The sequence below is a fragment of the Gopherus evgoodei genome, chromosome 3, assembly GCF_007399415.2.
Source record: "Gopherus evgoodei ecotype Sinaloan lineage chromosome 3, rGopEvg1_v1.p, whole genome shotgun sequence".
NCBI classification, from domain to species: Eukaryota; Metazoa; Chordata; order Testudines; family Testudinidae; genus Gopherus; species Gopherus evgoodei.
In genome coordinates, this window is record NC_044324.1 from 167,348,267 (window position 1) to 167,372,270 (window position 24,004).

Genomic DNA, 24,004 nt, shown 5'->3' on the forward strand with positions numbered 1-24,004 from the left:
TGGCATTGGCCACTGTTGGTAGACAGGGTGCTGGGCTAGATGGACCTTTGGTCTGATCCAGTACGGCCGTTCTTATGTTAACTGCTGCATCTTAAAACTAGCCTGAGATGATGTCTTTAAAAATCTCTCACTATTATTTTAATCTAATGCCAAAAAGAGAGGAAGGGGCACTAGCTGATGCAAAGATACATTAGCTACGGACATGTGTGACTAGACCAGGATGGATTGGACTAGTGATGTGGACTTCGCTGTATATTTTGCTTTGAGTATGACTTTTTTCCCCAAACAATCAAGAGGCTAGACAAATTTACAGTCTGAAAGTGACCATTACTCTACTTTGAGAAGAATCTCCCCTCATCCATATTCCTTTCTTTTGCAGCTCACAAACCAAATTAGTTGTAATTAACAACCTAATGATGCTTGATTTCCTCTGATCTGTTAGATTTGCCAGAGGCTTATGAAAGGCTTTATATGTTTTCTTTGATAATAAACTATACTGGATTCCATTGTGTTTAACTGAAATCTGCACTACTGTGAAAGATGAATGCCCTGAAATGATTCTCAGCTAAAGAAATTCCCTACCTGCAGGACCAGAGATGGGAACAGTGCTGAGCTGGAGGCTCTCCAGAATCTTTTGTTCCAATCTGATCCTTTTCTGGCTGTCTCCTTTGATGAACAGATTGCTCGAATCCGGAGCTGCATCTCGAGATGTCTTCTCTCCATTGACTAGAACACAAAAAAGCCACAGTCTGGTTTATGACTGCACTCAGACAGTGTGTGTCTCAGCAAATGGAGGTAAGTTACAGCGGGTGGCCACTCTACCTGGGGCAAGAGTCTGCCAGCCACAGGGCAAAACAATATTAAAAGAAGGGCAGAAGGGCAGTTTATTGCTGCCGTGGGAGTTGAAACAAACAAAGGGGAAAAGGAGGCGGGAGGAAAGCATGCTGAACAAAAAAGGAAAGCAAATGAAGCTAATGAGCTGAAATAGAGAACTGAAAGGGGGACAATCTAACAGAGTGGGCCTCACCAAGATTAGGTACTAAAACAGTAGATAGAGTAACAATATTTATTTGCTGTTTAAAGTCTGGCTATCTCATCTTCACATCAGTTCCTGTTCTAGGTGCAGGAAGATACTGGGATAATTTAACACACTTACATATTAAATAATTAGCCACATATGAGGCTAAAGATGGGCCAGCCATAAATGCTGAATCCAAATCTGAACTTCCCCAGAGCATGGAGATATTCTGTAACCTGGTGTTTTGACTGAGCAAGCTATAGATATTGGGCCAGCCATGAAGTTTGGGTCTAGATCCAAACTTTCTTTGAAGTTTGGAGGACAGTTTAGATCCTGGGTTTTGATTCAGACCTATCTTTGACTCACACAAATGAAACTGCCCTATTCCAACAAGAACACTTCACTTGATGGTCTTACAAAATTAGTGTCAATCACAGAATACCTAGGTTTACCTCTTTTCCCAGGCAGCATCCAATTTCTATTCATTTATTTGTCACAGATAACAAACCAGCTAAGGAGGAATGTTTTGCAACCACAAATTGGCTTTTGAGCCATATTGTGTAGACAGGTGATGCCACCATCTGGATCTGTAGTGGACACTCCTGAACTATATGTCTCATTAGCCATTCAAATGTAAAGTCAAAGCTCAAGGAAATTGATAAAACATAGTGAAAGAGTCTCCATCTGCACACAGGTACAATTTCAAGGATTTACCCTGATATTTCTGGAAAGATTTATAATACAACTGTACCTCTTCCCCAATCACAAATAAAAGGCTAATCAGAGGCACACTTACTTGTTAGATAACAGTCCAGGCTAAGAGAGACATTGTCAAAAGCAATAATGGCATCGGATTCTTCTTCCCATGAAGTGATGATCTGAAGCCAAAACCTGTACAGATGGGAGAAAAGAAAAGGGATCTAGTTATGTTAAGGAGATGCGACTCGAGACTTACCAAAAATAAAAGGATAAGTTTTAGAAAAGATAAAACGTCTTCTTTTATATACAATCCTTCAATCTTATAGTAATGGAGAAAGAATACTGAATCCTTCTTGCAAATGTCAATTGAGTACTATGCTGATGGGGACTGTAGAAATACTCCCCTCTGTATCTATCTAGGTATGCTTATACTTTTGTTACAGAAGGCAAAACTGAGGCACAAGGAGAATAAGTGTCTCGTCCAAGCTCAAACAGCAAGTCCGGGGCAGAATCATGAAAATAAGCCAATTTTCTTGATACTCAGTGTAAAATTTTCAAAAGCATCTGAGAGACTTCAGAGCATAGGTTCCCTTTTCAAAAGCGACTTAGGCACTTTGGGCTGGATTCACCATGATGAATGAGGATCAGCACTGAACTGCCTAATGTTTAAGGGTCCTACCGCCTAGCGAGATTCACAGCACTGAGTTGTGCGCCCAGACTCCCTATTCAATACATGTGGGGAGTTAGGTGCCCAAGAAAGGGATTCACAAAAGCCAGCATGCCGAGCAGGGAGCTGCTCATGCTAGTCAATAGGGAATGCTGAGGAGAGGAGTGTGGTATAACTCCTATCCTTCAGAAGCAGTTAGATGTCTAACTTCAGGCTGGAGGGAGGCTCATCCCTCCATTCGGGATTCACAGCTGTGAACCCTTTCCTGGAGATAGGTGCCTAAGCCAGGTCAGGCCTGCCTTTCAAAGAAACCAAGGGGGATGAAGTTCAAACCCTCTGCCAGATGTGCAGTAGGGATTTAAACCCAGGTCTCTCACCTCCCAGGGCAGTAACCCTAACCACTGGGCTTATATAAAATGAGTCCATTCTCTCTCTGGCCCAATCACATTTGTTGTATCTGACCCAAATTCACAAACAGTTTTGGTTCCCCAAGAAAGGCATTTTTCAGCCACTTAACTATTCACTGAAAAAAAATCATTGTTTCTAAACCTGGATGAGTGCTCTAGCCACAGGGCTTTTCGGTAAAAAGGGAGAACCCCCACCACTGCCCTCTCTAACCGTGTTTTGTAGGAGCTCCCATCCAGTAGGGGATTTCTAAGAAAACCTTCTGGACTGGGCCCCACATGTACGATAGGCAGGAGGATGCCTACTTTGAGGAACATGCCGGGGCTTACACATGCGTTAGGCGCTGGGTGTCAAGACTCAGGCAGTTTTGCACATGCCTAGTAGCAGAATTTTAAGCACCTAGGAGACTTTACCTGGAGAAACTTAGATGCCTAGGGAATTTAGACACCTATAAAGTTAGGTGGTAACTGAGCAGAGGTTTTGAGGATCTAAATTTTGGATTTGGGCACCGAAAGAAGCAGTTAAGCTCCTAAATCCCTTTGTGGATCTACCCTTTAGAAGCCTAAGTCACTAAGGCGCTGTTGAAAATTTTCCCATCAATCTGCTGCCCTCTACACTGGAGTATACATTTACCACTGATTCATAACAAAAGGAAATTCAGAATCTCTAACTCAGATCTTGCAAGACAAATGACAGAAGGATTTGCCATTTGCAGACTATGGGAACTGTAGAACTGTTTACTTTAGTGCAAAAGAGACTGAGTGTACATTTGCATTAAATCACTTTCATGCTCCCAGCTGGTCTTCAGAGGGGAGCTAGGAAGAAATATCATGGCAAATTCATTTTCAATTATTTTTCAAGGCAATTGATATAGCAAAAATATTAATTTACAATAAATATTTCCAGTTCTACAATATATAGTCAATGTAATGATAGAGGGTACTCATGGGCTTAAACTGACTCTTAGAGTCTAAGCTGTGCAATTTCATCCGTTCCTGCTGCTTCTTTGCAGTCCGGAGTCATAATCCTTTCCTAGGACACAAGAATAATTTCTAACAGGAACCAACCGTGATGCTGGGACAAGATGTTGGTCTCAAATGTCATATCAAGGCCACAAAAAATGAGGTGAGGCCTTCAGGTGAGTACTGAGGAGCAAGAGAATATGAAATCTTAAAAACAGGAAAGAACTTGAGCCAAATTCTCTGCTGCTTCCTGATTCTCTGCCTTATCTCCAGCCCAGGATAGCCAGTTATAGAGCTGGTCTACCCTGTCTACGGGCTCCCAGGGTATATGTATGATGCAATTAGACGCCCACCGCTGGCCTGAGCCAACTGACTCTGGCTCATAGGGCTTAGGCTAAGGGGCTATTTAATTGCAGTGTAGATATTCCAGCTTGGGCTGCAGCCCGAGCTCTGAGACCCTCCCACCTTGCAGGGTACTAGAGCCCAGGCTCCAGCTTGAGCCCAAACCTCAACACTGCAGTTAAACAGCCCCTTAGCTCAAGTTCTGTGAGCCTGAGTCATCTGACATGGGCCAGCTGTGGGTTTTTAATTGGTGTGTAGACATACCCAGACTATTTGTCAAGCTGGGGATAGCTGGAGTGAAGCCCACTCCACATACTTCCAGTCCCCACATACTTCCAGTCATCCTTCCTGTGCTAGGGACCACAAGGACAGAGCAAAGGATCTGGCACAACCAGGAATCCACAAGCAGCAAAGTTGCTGGTGGTCTCTTTGCACCACCTGAGTGGCATAAAGGGAGTGAAACAGGGTAGAAAAATCTGTCCCCTTATCTCCCTGCAAATGCCCTGATCAGAGTTTATTTATCCCTTTACGCTTTATTTCTCCAAATAGAAACCTGTAATGTTGTGATATGGAGTTTCTCTCCTCAGCATGAAATGCGCGATATGAGCTAGAAAACATATCAAAAATAGAATGATTTTTAGAATACTCTGAAAGACAGAAGCAGCAGCTGTTTAAAAGAGGCTGATTGACACTAAGAATTGCATATATTCTGAAGGAGAAACATTGCTAACAATCAGAGGAAACTCAATGAGATGTCAAAACAGAAACATGTTTTCTGGACTGAACTACCTTTATCACCTAGAAAGCAACAGCTTGATCTAAATAACTGCTAAGAAAAAATCACAGAAGCATAGTCCTTTCCCTCCCCATCTATGTGCTGCAACAACTTGGTACTGCCGGAAGCTCTGGAGTTTTTAGTCAATCACCTGAGTCCTAATTAATATGGGCATGGGAGTAAATCTGAGGAAAGCCTTGCACAACATTTTTTACTTTTGCAGTCCTCCACGATGTACGCACACACAGGCCTCTCTCTACCCACCCATCCAAAGCTGAAACCCCAATATGCTTTGAATAAAATAATCAAAGTATTCTAGCTACTGGTGTACAAATGAACACAGTGACATTAGGCATCCCAAATGGCTCACCTTCCCCTCACTCAATACTTGGCACAACACATTTAGCATTTAAGGCACAGGACTGAGTGGCTGGAGACTTGGGTTATATTACAGGCTGCGTCATTGACTCACTATGTGTCCTCGGGAAAGTCACTTAGAGCTGGTTTAAATGGCTTGGTAAAGTGTTCTAAAGGGGTGTGATTTGGAAAGCACTTTGATGTGTTGTGCTCTAAAAGGTACCTAGTCTGCATTAATTAGTGCACCATCAGGGCCTACATAGGGACAACTAAAGCACAACAGGTTAGAGCATTTTGTAAATCACACCTCTCTAGAGCACTTTGCTGCATCACATAGACAAGTCCTTTATCTCCTTGTGCTTCAGTTTTTTCTATATTAAATAAGGATAATACCCGGAAAAGGGGAGATTATGAGGATACCATCCTGGCTAATGCACCACTTTTGCATATAGTCTATTCTCCAGTTCTTTGGGATTCTGGTTTTATAAGACACAAGCAATGAAATAACCTGAAGTGGAGAATTAGTGCTCCAAGGTGATGGATTGCCGCACATGTAGGAAATAGCATACCCTGTCCAAGAAAGGTGGAGGAGTGCTAGTGAGATCCAGGTCAAGTAGCATGTCCTTGACACGAGAGTCAAATCAGCTGCTTTGAGGCCTCAGGTTGTCCAAAGAAACTGAGGAGGTAGAAGGCATCAGTCTTCTACTCTTGGACCTGTGCCTTCTTTTAGATTGGTCAATCTGACAGTAAGAGTAATATTGCTGCCTAGGCTGGTATAAGAATAATGTTTTGCCCTCTTTGTGGCCAGAGTGTAGAGGCCCAAGGATTTCAAAACCACTTAAGTCCTTTAGACGTACAAATCATCCTCTGTTTTAGATAAGAACTCTTCACATCTCTCAAAGGGGAAGTCCTTAGCTGCCTGTTCCACATCCGCAGGATTCCCTGAGGACTACAATCAGGAGAAATGGAGCATAGTCACCACCATCACTGTTGCCTTGGCTGCAGAATCTGCTGCATCCAAAGAACCTGCAAAGCTGATTGAGAAATGAGGCAGCTCTCCGAGATGAGTGACTAAAATTGTTCTCTGGAATCTTCCGATAACTTGCTCACAAACTGAGATATTGCCACCTTGCTACAGAAGTCCTGCCTTGACAACTGACGGTAAGCTGAAGAATAAAAGTCTGTCTACCAGAACAGTCACGCTTTTGGGCACCTTTGTCTCTGAGGTAGCCTTAGCCCAGCCCTGCTGGCTCTTCTCATTCACCATGGCCACTATGAAAGAGTCAGAGGTGGGATGTAAATAGTGTTCCACATTTTCAGTTGTTACCGGTTTCCACTGATGAATTACCAATTCCTTTATTAAAAGCAGTTCAGTTTTTACCGATATACGCCCATTTATCAATCCATTTGGTATTTTTTGGATACTTTTTTTGGTTAAACACTAGTCCTTTATGTGACTGTTTTGTCCTGCAGCGCTAGGATTGAAGCAGTTCCACAGTATAAAACACAGAACACCCACACGGTGGAGGTCGGAAAATCAAACATTAATATCGTGCTATGATTGGCTCACAAAGAGAGGCTGCGCGCCTATTTCACTTGAGTCCATTTAGTGCGGCACTGAATTGAAACAATCAATCTTTCCCAGAGAAATATGTGTAACGCCCTCTATCCACCTAGTTACCTCCGTTAGTGCCAATCTCCTTATGGGTTTGGATGGACAGGCCTGGGTTCTGCATCCCCACACAGCTAGTTCTGTCCTCTCTGTGACTGGCTCCAGAGTACTCTCAAAATGGCTTCTCCCGCCTCCAGGATTCCCAGGGGAGGGTATCTCACTCCCTATTGGTCAGATTAGCTCTTCTTCCCAGGCTTTCCCTTGTCAATCATTTGACTCTGCCCCCTCCCCCAAGCAGGCATGCCTGTAATCCTTCCCCAATCAACAGGGGCCCCTCATGTTCTATATGGTGCCTCTCCTCTCTCCCTCTTGGTTGCTCAGCAGACTCAGAATCTGCCCTTGGCTTCCCCTTCCTATCTGGGACAGTGTGCCTCTCCCTGAACTGCCAGCACACAGAGTCCCAGGAACCTAGCTAAGCTCCTTGGGGGTTACAGATAGAAAAAGTAAACATGGGGCAAAACCACAAATCTGTGCCTGAATACGAATAGGAAAATCAGTGCTTAGAAATTTTCAAGAAAAGTAAAGCATGGAGTGAAGAGGATGCCTTGTGCTTCAAGTACAGCAGCATTGAGGTCAGTGCTTGCATTGACAGACTAAAGGAGCATGTTGAACGCAAGTGACACAAGAAGCTTAAAGAAGCAAGTGAGCTTTGGGGTAAACAGTCAATATCAGGAGGTTTCACCTGGGCTTTAAGGAAAGAGAGGACACAGCAAAACTGTGTCAATGAATTTGTGCATATTCTTTGTTTCGCTGGACAATCACTGTTAATAGCAGAGGGGCCTACTGGTGACTTTGTGCGACAATACTGTGCAGCAACAAAAACCCTTGCTAATGCAGACAACCTCACTTGTAAATATCTGAAAGAAAATGATGCTCTAGTGTCTAAACTGATGGAAGAAATTGATGGAAATACGTGTTGCATCTGACGAAGTGGGTATTCACCCACGAAAGCTCATGCTCCAAAATGTCTGTTAGTCTATAAGGTACCACAGGATTCTTTGTTGCTTTTACAGATCCAGACTAACATGGCTACCCCTCTGATACTTGATGGAAATATGATGTTTAGTCAGATTTTTAATGAGTCTCTTGATGCTTTGGACCGCTGATTCTTGGCCTTTTATTTTTGCTTTTTGATTTCAAAGAGAATAAACCCGCATTGTTTTGAGCTAATGTGACATTCATCTCCTCTGAAGATACCAGTTTTGTCAATGCAATAATAGATATGTTTGAGATGGTACCAGCTAACTTGGGAAAATGTGGCCACAACTAACACAGATTCTGCTTCCTACATGGCTAAATTTGCAAGGGAGATTAAACTCAATCAGAAACTGGAGCTGCCACATATTACCTGTCCTGCTCATCTGATTAACGTTGCGCAGTCAGCAGCTACTGCTATAGAAGAAATGAAAGATGTGAAATCTTGACTCACTGGATTCAGAGCCATTTTCAAGCACTCAGACAAGTTGAAAGTTTTGTTTTACACAGTGTGAGACAAGCACAGAGCTGACTGCCAATTACCTACCCCTGTTGTGCCACATTGGTGCATGAGCTTGTACTTCGCTGCCTGTCATGTACATGTGGACTGTGCTAATGCATCTCATAAATCATCCTGAGTTTATTGGTTCTAAAGTAGAAACTCTGAAGAGACTGGCAAATAACCAAAATGACTGCCAGCTTCTGCACACCAAGCTAATGTTCATTGGTGAAAATTTGGAATAACTGTGCGATGCACAGAAAACATTGTAGTTTTCTCTGATCACTGCCAACACATTTCCAGTACAGATGTTCACCGGATCCTGACAACCAGAATCTCAGCTGAATTGAGCACAAAATCTGTAAGAGAAACATATGGCGAGAAACCCTAGCTGTTTCTGGCACTCTTTCTGACCCCAAACATGAGAAAACCAAAAAGTGTTCAAAACCTTCAACACAATGCTCAGCAAGCAATGGGAGATCACTGTGATCCGCAGTATGAACCCTGAAGTGTTTGGTGCAAAAGAGTCTTTTTGGAATGTCATCCAGATGTTGTATCCCTTTCTCAAGGTGAATTTTGCAATAGACTATGACTGTTATGCCAGAGGGTTTCAATCATTTGCCACTAAAGATGAAATTTCAAATCTGAAAGGCACATTTACTATGTACATGAACATGCCTAACACTGACACCATGACACTGGATGTGCTGGCTTTTTGGAACAGCCATCAAGACACACTTCCCAACTTCAGCAAAGTGGCACAGCAAGCTTCGAGCATGCCCCTGGATCTATAGATGCAGACTACATAATTTCCAACTTGGACTACCTCCAAGACAGCAAGAGGCTCAACATGAGTGAGGATACTGTGAAGAAATTTATGTGGATTTCTGGAAAAACTACCACTTCTGAGAGAGAAAAAAATACTTTTGTGCATAAAAAAAAGTTTCAATTATATTATAGTAAAATGTGTATATTATAAAAGTTTTTTTGGTTTTATTTTCCCCTGATTTTTCCCAATGTTTTTATTTTTATTTTTAACCCAATTTCATCCTGATTTTAATGTTTGGAAAATAAACACTGAAAAATTTCTAGATTATTATTATTATTTTACAAATAAAAACTGAAAACACGGAACACTAGATGTAATAAAGTTATCCAAATCCCTGAGATGGAACTTGGTATTTGTAATATATGTTTGACCACATGGGGAAAGGAGGATGGGGTTTTCCAGAGTATTTTGGCTGGCTGCATAATAACCTCATTGATAGGTAAGGACTATTTTTCCTTCTGAAGTGGGATGGAAAATGTTGATCAGTTTGTGGGTATTTGTCTCAACTAGCTCCACTTGAATGCCCAGATAAGCTGCCATTCTCCTGAGGAGCCCCTGATATATCTTGAAGTCATCTGGTACCAGAGCCTCATCAGGCAATGAGGAAGATATCAGAAGGGAAGGGAAAAGAAAGAGCTTCTCATGCTGTTCCTATGCTACCACAGCAGACTGCAGCTCCAAAGTAGGTTGAAGTAAGTCCTGAGCTTGAGAGTCCAAAGGCTGTTCAGTAGAGGCTGTCACCTCTCAGTACTGTCTGTATGGGTGATGTAGATCTGGATGCTGGAGATGTCCCCTAGGGCATACAATAGGACCATGGAGGGGGCTGGCGTGGTATCAAGCCCCAGGCATGTCTGGCCCCAGCATCACAACCCCTGGCTGAAATCTTCTGAAACCCAAACCAAGGAACATGAGAATGGGATCAGGAGGAAGCCGTGGACTCGCAGCATTGAGATACCTGAAAGCCTATCCAACGGACACTCTAAGTATTCCAAGACCTAGGGTGGTACAGTACTAAGAGGGGTCCTTGGTGACCGAGATCTGGATCTGGCTTCCTGGCTGCCGGTAACATGTGCTGTGTAGGAGCTGGTACCAGACCATAAGAGGTGAAAGGAGCCAGTACCAAGCCTGAAGCTGGCGGCCCCACAACAAAGCATTCAGGTGCCAATGGCCTTGGCAGCTGTGCTGGTGCTGGAAGAGGGCCTTCACTCTGAAGGAATGTGGATGGTGGTACTGACAGGCATAACAAATCCCTGGACATGGTATAAGCCTCTGGCGTAGTCATTCAGACACCGGGTGCTGACCCACAGTGATCAGGAATGATTGCTCCATTGCAGCCAAAGAGGTCTTGACAGTTCCAAGGAGGGCACTGCAGTTGATGGTTCAGATCTCTCTGTATGCACTGGTACCAGAAAGTGGCAAGACAAAAGACACATTGTGGGTACTGGCATGACATTCTGCAGAGGAGTCCTGCTCTCTGGACTTAAAAAAAGCCGATGTCGATGTCTCCTTGTGTTTCCGAAGCTGGGACTGCTCTGAAGTCTTGGGCCTTGAAAAAGACTGCCCCAGTGTAAAGACTCTACTGCAGCTGGGCAAGCACTTTGGGAGGAAGAACTTCCCTTGGATGACCAAGTGGGGTCCGATGCCCATCTAAGAGTGGTCTCCATCAGGATGTAATAGAGACATTCCTCCCGAGGCTTCTTTCTCTTGGTCTCAAAACCAAAACAATAGAATGTCCTATCTCTAACATGACACTCACCCAAGCACTTGAGACAGTGCAAACAAGGGTCACTGACAGACCTGAAAAGCTTTTGTTCAAAGGGGACACAATTGCTCTGACCCTGGATGGTAAGAAAAAACTGAAGGTGTGGGTGGAAAGGTTCTGATCTTTATACACTCACTTCAGAGCATGAGGAGTTTGAAAATAGTTTGGGCTGCCCCTATAAGTACCACTAGGAAAAATATCTCTGGCACCAGTGCCTGAGACATGCACACACCTACAGTGTAATGGGCATATGCAAGCACTCGAAGAACTGAACTTTTTTCACCCAGTCCTACAGGAAATATCTGGGCTACCTATCCAATATGTATTTCTGTCAGGAGAATGTGTGTGTTAACATAGCCTGCAGTTTGTGTGGGACAGAGTTTTCACAAATGGTTAAAAACATTTTGGCATGAACTTAATGCAGGTGAAAGGCGTTATATTGACAGTTGTGAGGTGTTCTGTTTGTCCACAGAACAGATACCACTTAGGAAATGGCAGTACAATCTTCCTCCACAGCACCCCAACATGCCTTGGTACTAAACTGGAGGACTTTCTGGAATTCAGTTGCTGTGGCCCTTCACCTTTCTTCTGAGGCTGCCAAATGAATGCCAGTTAGAGAGATGACTTTTGTGATGTGGACCCACCAATTCATTTTACAGAGGTAAAAGAAAGGCTCTTCATGACAGTTTTCAATGCAACTTTTGCAGACTCAAGAATATTCAGATAAGCCCTTAGGGCCAGATTTCAAAGGTATTTAGATGCCTAAAGAGGTAAACTGAAAATCCCTCTGGGAGCCTATCTCCTTCGTTAGGCCCTTTTGAATTCTGACCCTTACTGATTCTGGAGTTTTATTGGCTGGGCTGAATCCAAGCTCTTCATCCTTTGAAGTCTGCTCTTTGCTGCCTTTCATAGTCATGTCTCATCAGTCTCTCCTGCCAGCACAAAATTGTTCTGATTATGGAGAGAGAACTATCATCTAAGCTGGCCACATAAGAAATCCGGTAAATGGAATAGGCCAATTTCTGTCTTTTGTTACATTCACTGAAGTTAACACTAAGCATCATTGCTACAACTTGGGCTGTGCAGACATAACAGATGGCAGAATTTGTCCCATTGTGTTCACCAGACTTCCTGTATGGCCAATAAGTTGATAGTCTTGTCTCTATTTGTCAGTGACAGAAACACTGAACTTTTATTCCCCTGTTCTAGGCCCAGAACTCTTATTTTCTTAACTACATAAGGAGATATGAACAAGACCTGAATTTGTCTGAATTCAGAGGGGGTCTGTGACAACTAGGAAACAGTAATCGATACAGTACTTTGGTCACTGCAACAACAAGCAGTTGCTTGGGAGTAGCCCTGAGTAGGAAGAGCTGTTCCTAATTGCTGGATTGGGAGGAGCTGAGAGCCCAAAGCCTAATTAGCCCATTACCCACAAGATAAAAATGACACAGGAAGGGAAGTACTTGTGAGGAAGACAGAAATTGGCAGGCTTTTGAAAGGCAGAGGACAGATCTCTTGGGAGAGAGGGGTAAAGGCGAGCTAAGGATTGTAAGGTATTGTCAATGCAGAGTTGCTTGAGTTTGTACAGGTTGCTGGGCAAACACAGTGAAATAAATCATGTGGTGTTTGACCAGAAGGTGATCTCCAAGCAGTTTGTAGCTTGAAAAGAGACAAGAACGGGACCCCACACTTTCACATTTAGGAGCTTGTCCAGGATCTATAACTGGTCGATCGTTTTGCAGCCTGGACCAGGAGAAGCCTCTGCAGTGGCTGGGAAACTGCAAGAAGAGCTGCAGAAGACTCTGAAAAGTTCCCCACAATCCCACCACAGAGAGAGCCAGGCCTTCTTTGCAGGCAGAATAGCAAAAGAGTCTGCAGGACTTTATAAGAGATCAAGCCCAAAGGGTAACAGCAACTTCTAGAGAAGGTGGTGAGTCCTATAGAAGGTGTGCTAGACCAAGCAAGAGATGATCCCCAGATCCAGATGCAAGGAGTGTAAGTGTACCCTGTTATAGAGTCCCAAATGGGAAAAAAAAACATGCAAATGACAAACACCTTCAGAACCACCATTATTACTGTGGGATTATGTTAATTTCATTTATTTCTTTTCTAAAACAAATGGAGCTTCAGTGAAAACTTTGTCCCCTGAGACCAGCATGTCTGCAACAAATAGTTCATCTTTTTTCTCTCTGATTTAATGTCACTATTCATTTAGAAATATGATGTCTCTCAAATTCCACTGAAACAAGTTCATTAGTCAACAAACATTTCAATCATTAGCTTCAGTGGTTTAGCTTAATGGGCTAATTAAGAGAAATTTAATCAAAACTGAAGATGGAGATGTCATATTAGTGAGAAAAAATATGGATGACTTTTCTCTCCTCTTTCTGTACAAAAAAATGTAGCACAGGAACATTGTCACTAATCTAATCACTCAGAGCCTGATTCAACGCCCATTGAACTCAACGGTAAGGCTCCCATTGACTTTAATAGGCATTGGGATTAAGTCCTAAAGGCAGTGACTGTTGGCAGACCATAAGCATGCTCAAAGGTTGTGGATTAACATGGATTTAAGTGATTTAATGTTCACATTGTGCCTTACAAACAGAGATGTTTTGAACAGAGACTGCAGATGATATTTAAAAAAAACTAACAACAAAAATCAATGCTGACAATTGTGCCACGAGTTTGCTGCTTATTATACCTGCCTCGGCAGCATCTGCACATGAATTGCAAATGCTAGTCAGATAGTTTTATGTTTGCATGCTGAGTTCCATTACAGGAACAACATGATGGTCGATAGCGATTTTAATGGCTTCAGTCCTGGAACATCTTAGCTTGAGAACAAGAGGAACTTCTTGGTTTCATTCAAGTGTTGATGTCCTTGTTGTCACCACTTTTGTCCTGTTCAACCCTAAGGCCATTTTTAAAATGGTTCCTCTGATTCATGGCAGGTGGTGGAGTGTTGGCTAAAAATAAATTAATCTTAGCTGATCTACAGGAATATTTGATGATATTCCATGGGATTTGCTTTCTTTCTGAAGCAGATGGGAAATGTTTCACTAGGTAGACAGGAAGACTAATTCAAATCTCCCTCTTGAGCAACATCAGCTGAGCTGACTGTAGAAGCCCTCTACACCAATATTCCACACAAAGATGGACTACAAGCTACCAGGAACAGTATCCCCGATAATATCACGGCTAACCTGGTGGCTGAACTTTGTGACTTTGTCCTCACCCACAACTATTTCACATTTGGGGACAATATATATCTTCAAGTCAGCGGCACTGCTGTGGGTACCCGCATGGCCCCACAGTATGCCAACATTTTTATGGCTGACTTAGAGCAACGCTTTCTTAGCTCTCGTCCCCTAACGCCTCTACTCTACTCGCGCTACACTGATGACGTCTTCATCATCTGGACCCATGGAAAAGAAGCCCTTGAGGAATTCCCCCATGATTTCAATAATTTCCATCCCACCATCAATCTCAGCCTAGATCAATCCACACAAGCGGTCCACTTCCTGGACACTACTGTGCTAATAAGCGATGGTCCTACTAACTGCTATACTTACCTACATGCCTCCAGCGTCCATCCAGGACACACCACACGATCCATTGTCTACAGCCAAGCTCTAAGATACAACTGCATTTGCTCCAATCCCTTAGACAGAGACAAGCACCTACAAGATCTCTATCAAGCATCCTTAAAACTACAATAGCCACCTGCTGAAGTGAAAAAACAGATTGACAGAGCCAGACGAGTACCCAGAAGTCACCTTCTACAAGACAGGCCCAACAAAGAAAATAACAGTACACCACTAGCTGTCACCTTCATCCCCCAACTAAAACCTCTCCAGCACATAATCAAAGATCTACAATCTATCCTGAAAGATGATCCCTCACTCTCACAGATCTTGGGAGACAGACCTGTCCTCACTTACAGACACCCCACCAACTTGAAGCAAATACTCACCAGCAACCACACATCACTGAACAAAAACACTAACCCAGGAACCTATCTTTGCAACAAAGCCTGATGCCAACTCTGTCCACATATCTATTCAAGTGACATCATCATAGGACCTAATCACATCAGCCATACCATCAGGGGCTCATTCACCTGCACATCTACCAACATGATATATGCCATCATGTGCCAGTAATGCCCCTCTGCCATGTACATTGGCCAAACCAGACAGTCTCTATGCAAAAGAATTAATGGACACAAATCTGACATCAGGAATCATAACACTCAAAAACCAGTAGGAGAACACTTTAACCTGTCTGGTCATTCAATGACAGACCTGCGGGTGGCAATTTTGCAACAGAAAAGCTTTTAAAACAGACTCCAATGAGAAACTGCTGAGCTGGAATTGATATGCAAACTAGATACAATCAATTTAGGCTTGACTAGGGACTGGGAATGGCTGAGCCATTACAAACATTGAATCTATCTCCCTTTGTAAGTATTCTCACACTTCTTATCAAACTGTCTGTACTGGGCTATCTTGATTATCACTTCAAAAGTTTTTTTCTCTTACTTAATTGGCCTCTCAGAGCTGGTAGGACAACTCCCACCTTTTCATGCTTTCTGTATGTGTATATATATCTCCTCAATATATGTTCCATTCTATGCATCCAAAGAAGTGGGCTGTAGTACACGAAAGCTTATGCTCAAATAAATGTATTAGTCTCTAAGATGCCACAAGTACTCCTGTTCTTTTTGTGGATACAGACTAACACGGCTGGTACTCTGAAACCTGACTTTATTTAAACTTAACCCACAACCAAAGGAGACGAAGGTGGCAGCTCAAATACTTAGAGTTAGAGATGAGAGAGGCGATCTAAGGCCAAGCTGAATTCATTTTCTTTGGTTTTTTCTTTGGCCTGAGCCAGAAAGTATGGATTCAGATAATAATTTCCCCAAACAGTAGGAGAGTTTGGATCTGGGAGTTTAGCTGAGCCTATTATAGCAACAGGCGCCCATCTATGAGGTTAGATCTGGATCCCAATTCCTCCCAAACTCAGGATCTTTAAATCAGGGGTTTCACTTCAGACCCATCAGTATTTGATCTTAATCCTACCTTCTTACTTCCTCCAACCCTGATGGAATAGTTTAAGGATTCTCTTGAATTCATTTAGACCTTATTCATACAGAGAAATTTACCAGCACAGCTTTGCACGCATAATTATGCTGGTATAGCCATGCTGGTAAATTTCCCTGTACAGAATAGCCCTAATTCTCTTTGCTTCCATCACCTAAATTGAGATTGTATTCCACAGCTTTGTTACTTTTTGTGTACAGTTGTTTTGGTCCTGTCTGGGGAGAAGCTGAGAACATTTTGCCTGGAGTGGAGAGCTCAGAAAGCCTGTATTTATGTTAAGTCCCCACAGCTCCCTCCTTCTAATAACAATTCGGAATCCCAACAGTGCTTTTAATGTCAGCTCATAGACACAGTGCAGGTACAATCAAAAATCCATTCCAGTCAAGGATGACCGAGAAAAGGAACACATGAGTGTCACTACATGTACAAACACACATTCAGAGACAGAGACACAAAGAGCCAGTACGTACAGATAATGTTTCTTACTTACTTAAGAATGATATTTCTCTGAAGGCCAAGGTCTGTCTCTAACTAGAATAGTTATTATTTGTCCTGCACAGGATTGAAGTACCAATAGAATAGCAAACTTTCTGAGCACTGACCCCAGTTGCCTTAATAGCTTCCATAGCACAAATGTCACACTGGTAGCACTTACCCCAGAGAGAAATACTTGGAAAATGAGAGAAGAGATACCCCTGGTTGGAATTAAATTATTTGGAGAAATAGAGGCATCTCAGTCAAGCAAAGTTAAAAAGAACTTTCATTCAGAAAGTTACCTATGAGCCAACAATAAAAGGGCACCTGGAATTCAAGGTTGTTATTAAAGGGGAGGGGGCCGTAGGGAATAAACATACATGCACCAATTCTATCACAGGCATTGCTAATGCACCTATCACCAACTGTGTTGCAAAAGTAGGGCATTAGGATGAATGAAGAACATTACAAAACAGAACTGCAGTAGGTGGGCATTCGCAACTGTCCTTCCTGCCACAGAATATACTGTTATACACTGGCGGAAAAAGAAAGATGTTTCACACCCTGTGAAATAACTGCAGTTCTTGGAGATGTGTCCCCCAATGGGAGCTCCACTTTGGTTACTTCAGGTACATGTGCACCCCCATGTGTCTCTGATTGGAGATTTTCATTAGCAGCGTCCTTTTGGCCTGCACATGCGCCGTTGATTTCCTCATGCCCCTCACCGAGGTTATATCAGGGTGTGTGCACAAACTGCCCTCAGTTGTTTCTCCACCACTGAGTCTCAGAAGGAAACTTTGAAGCAGAGGGGAAGGAGGGTGGGTAGTGGAGCACCCATATGGACACACGCCTCAAAGAACTACAGTTACTTCACAGGGTGAATAACTTCTCTTTCTTTTCGAGTAACATCCATGTGGGTGTTCCACTTCAAGTCAAGTGACTCCCATAAGGAAGAGAGCGCTTCGGAGTTGAGTCCATTACAGAAGAGAGAACTGCATTACCAACTGCTGTATCAGATCTAGAGGCACCGACTAAGGCATAGTGTCTGGAGAAGGTATGTACCGAAGACCATGTAAGCAGCCCTGCAGATCTCAGAAACTGAGACATTTTTAAGGAGAGCCATATATGTAGATTGTGACCTCATCGAATGAACTGACATGCCAGCGGGATATGCTGAATACCTACCTGCATGAATGGTTCTTTTACTGTAGAGCTCTCTTCCTCACCATCTATATTTGAGGCTGGGAGAGGCTGAATGTGTTAGGCACCTAAGAGGCTCTATGGAACAATGGATGTGGGCTTGTCTACATTTGAAATGCTGCAGCGCTGCAACTGCACTGCTGTAGCACATCAGTGTACACACAACCTATGCTTCCAAGGGGGGCTGTTCCATCAGTTTAGGTAAGTGGTGGGCAACCTGTGGCCCATCATGGTAATCTGCTTGAGGGCCACAATACATTTTACTGACATTGACCGTCTGCAGGCATGGCCTCCCCGCAGCTTCCAGTGGCCATGGTTCACTGTTTCTGGCCAATGGGAGCTGTGGGAAGCGGTGGGCTGCAGGAAGAACTGTGGCCACTGGGAGGGGCAGGGGACCCTGCCTGCAGAATGTCTCATGGCCGGCAAGCAGATTACCCTGATAGGCCGCTTGAGGCCCATGGGCCACAGGTTTCCCACCATTAGTTTAGGTAATCCACTTCCCTGAGAGGAGTCTTCTGTCTACCTAGTGCTATCTACACTGTTAGGGCAGCTTAACTATGTTGCTGGGGCGGGGGGGGGGGGGAGGGGGGAGGATTTTTGACACCTGAGTGATGTAGCTTGGTCAGCCTAACCTTTTAGTGTAGACAAGGCTTGTGATAGGCATGAGAAGCTGAACAACCCAATCAGAGTGACATGAGCTTGCCAAGAATAAGAAATTATGGGCTTTCCTTGTGTTGTTAGGGCTTTTTTTCTCCCATCAATTATTTTCTAAACCCTCTTGAAGAGGCTGAATTAAACTGAGGGAATACCTGCTAGACTCAGGAAAATCTGGACAGCAAGAATCAGTGTGAAACATAAAAGAATACCTGGGTGAGCTAACATGAGCTTTGAGATAATCCCAGTATTGCCAACCCTAAACATTCAAAATCATTAGTCAGACCCCAAAAAATCATAGGATTGACTTAAAAATCATGAGATTGAACCCTCTACATTCTGTTTATTTTTATTTACCATCTGGCTTCTGAGCCTCCAAGATACACTCCAGTTATATTTTCCAGCTTCTCTCAGTAATTCTAAGGTCTAGAAACTTAAAAAAGAAAAGAAAGAAAGAAAGTGGAGATTCCCATTTGATTGCTTGTCTCCAGAAGCTGAGGCTGTAAATAAAACACCATATATTGTGAAACTGGTGATAAAATTACAAGAGTTGGCAACACTGTCATTGGTTCTCCAAAATTCCACAATTTCTCTGCTCACCTGCTGGAAACGGGCACTGGAACATGTGTGTGTGGCGGGGGGGGGAAAGGGAGGGCAGGCTATGGCCCCATTACCAACAGTAAGGGACGGGGCAGAAAGGAGCGAGCAGAGGATGGGGTGTTGGGGGAAAGAGGCAGCACTGGGGAAGGACTTTGGGGAGAAGGAGCTATGTGGCATGGGGACTTGGGAAGAAGGGGCAGCACAGGGGGTGGGGCCACGGTTTGGGCACCAGTGGTCCCCTCACTTTTAGGGACCTTCTGTTGCCCCGGGCTGGAAAGACATCCCTTCCAAAGCTGTTGCTCACAGATTGATTTGACAGAGATAGCCCAATCCAACACCCAATATTAAACATACCAACCTTGCTAATAGCTTTTATCTCTTTGTAATAAACTGAACTGAAAGCTTGGGTCCCGACACTAAATATTAGATGGTTAAATCTAGATGACAATTCTGTGGCTTGAACCCATGTCTAATTTTGACAAAGTACCTTTAACTCTATCCAGTGGAAAAATTACATTTTATTTGCCTGAAGGATAATAAGAATGGGGATATGTCTCAGCCCCTGATAGTTTCATACTACATTAGGCCTTTAATGCAAAACAGTTACTCCCCCTTCCCCCATTCCCAATCACTTCTTAGCCTTCTGAACAAAAGGTGGGGTTAAGGGAGAGGCTGTAGCACTGATCTTCTCTAGGAAGGGAACATAAAGCACCAGTTAGATGATATGCTTCAGTGTGGTTTAATTAAATACATCTGGGCTGGTGGCACTGAAGTGGTAAATAACCTAGTTTAATGAAAGGTAATAGATTGATCAGGGATGTAGGGTGCTTCTATCTGTAACAAGGAGAGTGCTCCTGTTATTACTGATAACTCTGCAGCTTTGCTGCTGGGGAATCAGAGATGAACCCTTCCTTTCCAAAGAGTCACAGCCACTTAAAACTGACCTCAAATGTAGGTTTTGTAACCCTAAATAACAAACCTGATGAAACAATTCAAAGAAAAAAAAAGCCCAAACCAAGATATGTTCCTATTTTTTTATTTTTCCTATTGCCAGTGCAAATAGTGTAAACAAACAAACATTTCCCAGCACTGCTGCAACCCAAATATTTTATACTATGCAAATGCATGAGAGCCAGAATGTGAAAATGACTTGAAATTCACAAAAAAACAAAACTTAAACTGACTAGTCTTGTCTCATTGGCTAGATCAACAAACGTATTTAGGTGCCTAAATCCCCCTCCCCCCCATTTTTTTGGCACCACTGTAATCCACAAAACTCCTGTTTGGCTGCTGCCTAAACTTGTAGATGACTAAACACACTCAGCACTTGTTTTTGCAGTAAAAATTCCCTAGGTGCCTACTTTTCTATCTTTGAGCATGAGCATAGCTCTCTCTCCCTAGGCATCTGCCTGCTTAAGCCCCACAGTGATACACTAATTATGGGAAGACAGGTGGAGGGGAGCCTAAGTCATATGTGGAGCTCAATCCAAGTAGGAGTGCTTAGAGGCCACCTAACTCCAGACATGACAGCTGGGGAGAGGAGAACCACCACCCTTATAATTGTTAGCCTAGTGGTTAGGGTATAGTCACCTAGGATGTGGGAGAGCCTCAGTTCAAGTCCCCTCCCTGAGGAGGTGAAGGGATTTGAACAGGGATCTGCCACCTCTCAAGTGAGTGCCTAACCACTGGGCTACAGAGTGATTCTCACTCTCTCTGACCTAATGAATAAAGTGGAAGAACTTAAACTAAAAAAAACTGAAGAAGTTGCACTTCAAAACATCCAATAGCCCCATGAATAAGGCACTTATTTGTGAGGTGGCAAATCCCTGTTCAAATCCCTTCTCCTCCTCAGGCAGAGGGAGGACGTGAACTGAGGAATCTCCCACATCCCAGATGAGTATCCTTAACTACTGGACAAACAGTTATAAGGGAGGTTGGTTGTCCCCCTTCCTAGCTGTTTTGTGTGGAGCTAGATAGTCGCTGAGTGCACCTATTGGATTGGGCCCTACATGTGAGTTAGGCAGCTGAACTTCTTATTTCCTCAGTTTGTAGATTGCAAGCAGAGATAGGCACCTCCCTGTAGCCCACTCTTAGAAGTCTATCTCAGAGAGGAGCGGGACTTAGGACACACCCATCGTTGGCATCTCCCATTGGCTATCTTAGGCTGCTCCTTGCCTACCTAGCATGCTGGTTTTGTGGATCACATTCTAAGGTGCCTGTCTCTCCCCATTCATTGAATGGGGAGCGTAGGTGCCAAACTCGGGCTTTGGGGATTGCAGTATTGTTCCTGTGATTTTCTAGGTGCCTAAAAGTTAGGTGTTACTATGCTCTGTCCCTGTGTAGCTCCGGGCCACTGTCACAGTCAAATGAAATGCAAAAGGCAATCAAAAAGCATAGGCACTGAGAAGTACATTGGATTTTAAACATTATTTCACTTCTTATGAAAAGGTGAAATTTGTAACACAGGAAATTATATAATTGTTTTTACCCTGACAGTCTCCCTTTAAATAGTGGGACAGCACATGTGAAAGTTAGCAGGGTTTGCCTCCTTGCAAGGGAAATTGAAGAGAGTGTGGTTGAAATTTGGACAATGGAGAGAAGGCAATTCAAACATTTCCCCCATACAACAGAAAGTTTTTTCCACAACCTGTTTCTTTAGTTTTTATCATAGCTAGCTTGGTAGCATGTCCTTCACTAGGACCTTTATTTCCTTTTCTCACACCCAACAGAAGTATCACAGACTCTGGAAATGCATTTCAGCCCCCCTAGTTCCAATACAACTCTAGCTACTACTTATACTATTTCACCTTGATGTGCCTGACATTCCTCTGCCACAGCTCTTTGCAGCATGAGTGGGGAGGGCAAACTTTGGACAAGGACATAAAGTCAAACTCCTACTCTTATGAATAGAGTTCCAGGATTTTTAATGTCCACATGGAATAGATAGGACCTCAGCTGTGAAGGCCTCAACTGGATGATTCCTTAGAATCTAAAAAGATAAGACAAAGGACAGAAGAAAGGAAGTGTTTTATTCCCATTTTACTCAGGAGATTAAATGTTTTGTCCAGGATCACACAGTCTGGGAATGTAAACTAAATCTCCTGAGTCCCAGTTTAGTGTCTTCTCTGTAAAAAACACTCTTCCTGGCCCAACCAAACCACTGAAATGTCACAGTTATGGTTCTGTGCCAAAGTATATATTTTTTCCTAGGTAGTCTGAGACAGATCAGGCATTTAGTAGATACCTGGATCCAAAGACAGAGGTGATCTAATTTCTTGGAAACTTTCCTAAAGCTTCTTTGAAACACCATAAGTCTAACTTTGTGTTTCTTGACTAAGCAATTTTTGAGTAAACATGTTGTCCCTGGTGAGAATTCATGCCTCTGAGCAGTTTTAGGTAGGTATTATTTAGTTATCAGTAGAACTTTCCACACACAGCATGCTAGCTCATGTCTCCTGTAGAAGAGGTATATTGGTCTGGTGTGTGCTATTAAAGAGTTAAGCTTCACTTGGATGTTTAAAGGTGCTGCACCTCCTGCACGATACTATAGAGTGTCACATTTTCAGGTGTTCAATACAGACTCTCTCACCCTCAGAGAGAGAGACCAGTTACAGAGACTGAAAGTATGTTTACACTTCGGGGTGGGAGGTGTGATTCCCAGCTCAAGGAGACATACTCGTGCTACCTCTGATCAAGTTAGCCCTCTAAAAAGCCAGGAGTGTAGCCATGGCAGCACAAGTGATGGGAGGGCTAGCTACCTGAGTACAATCCTGTCTCAGATGCTAGTATGTACTTGAGCAGCTAGCCCCTCCTGCCGCTGGTGCTGCTGCAGTTAGACTCTATTTTTAGCTCACTCGCTGGATCAGAACTAGCACAGATTTATCTTCTTGAGCTGGAAATTACACCTCCAGCTCAAAGTGTTGACTTTGACATACCATCAGGCAAAGGATGCAGATAGGCTAGATTTCAGCATCAGAAATGTGTTTACTTCTGTTAAATACATAAGTTATCCTAAATCCTTCTTCGGTCACCATTAAAATTCTATACACTGCAGTCTCCTTTAACATCACATCTGTATCTTCAGCTGTGCAGTTCCTAAACTATGAGTCTCTAAGCACTTCAGACTTCCTAAAAAGCAGATCTCAGGTGCTGGGGAAGAGGCCTGCAGGAATTTCTGCAGTATTTCCAAGCCCAAACAAGACACTCACTGGTTTAAACTAAATCCATTTTAAAAACTGATTTTCATTAGCATAGTGTAACTTCTGGGTGTATATAAGGCCTAAGACTTTCCAAGATGCATCAAAACTCTGATGCCTCCTCAGAGCCCTTGATCTTCCTCTTCTAACCCCTCCCCTCCCCTCCCTTCAATGGACTCAACAGTTTTTTCCCTCTAAACACTGGGATTTGAGGGTGCTCAGCACCTCACAGGAAAAGCTCAGCATTTTGCAAGGATTTATTGATTTACTACTGGACCTGGTTCCCAAGATCATAATATTCTATTTTATTCAATCTGCAATGAGAGAAAGTTTAAAGCTTACACAGAGACATAACAGGAGGGTAGAGGTAGAGATTAATTCAAGTGGAGGCATTTCCATGGCAACACTTAAGTAAATAATAATTCACAGGAATAATAATGGCAAAATACAGCCTTCTTCAAAGGAAAACACAACTAAAGGGAAGGAAGCAGCCAGGTGTGCCACCAGTGGTGACTGCATAATAAGGCCAACGTTGATATTTTAAAAATCTTTGATAATTCATATTAACTATGCATTTGATGATAAAGTAATGGCTGTGCACTTTTGTATGGTAACCCTACACACATTCCCAAGATGCAGCCAGATAAAGACACAACTGCATCATGTTTTTCATACCTTCTCATGAGGCAAGCTAACCCTTTAATGAAATCCATTATTCCTAGGGCAGAGAGCTCCAGAAAGATCAAAGGCTTGATCCTCACCACATAGAAAAGAGACACATATTGTGTCCTAAAGGTCAGAGCAATG

The 24,004-nt window shown here is 43.1% G+C and overlaps 1 protein-coding gene across 1 annotated transcript in view; it reads right to left on the reverse strand.

The window, feature by feature from the left end:
* The window catches only part of ALK (ALK receptor tyrosine kinase), a 638,118-nt gene that overhangs the window by 101,767 nt on the left and 512,347 nt on the right, over positions 1-24,004 (reverse strand). The window contains exons 10-11 of the mRNA XM_030557349.1: positions 1,815-1,909; positions 583-726 (exon numbers count right to left, since the gene is read on the reverse strand). Of these exons, the coding sequence (XP_030413209.1) occupies positions 583-726; positions 1,815-1,909 (239 nt within the window). The remainder of the gene's footprint in view (positions 1-582; positions 727-1,814; positions 1,910-24,004) is intronic.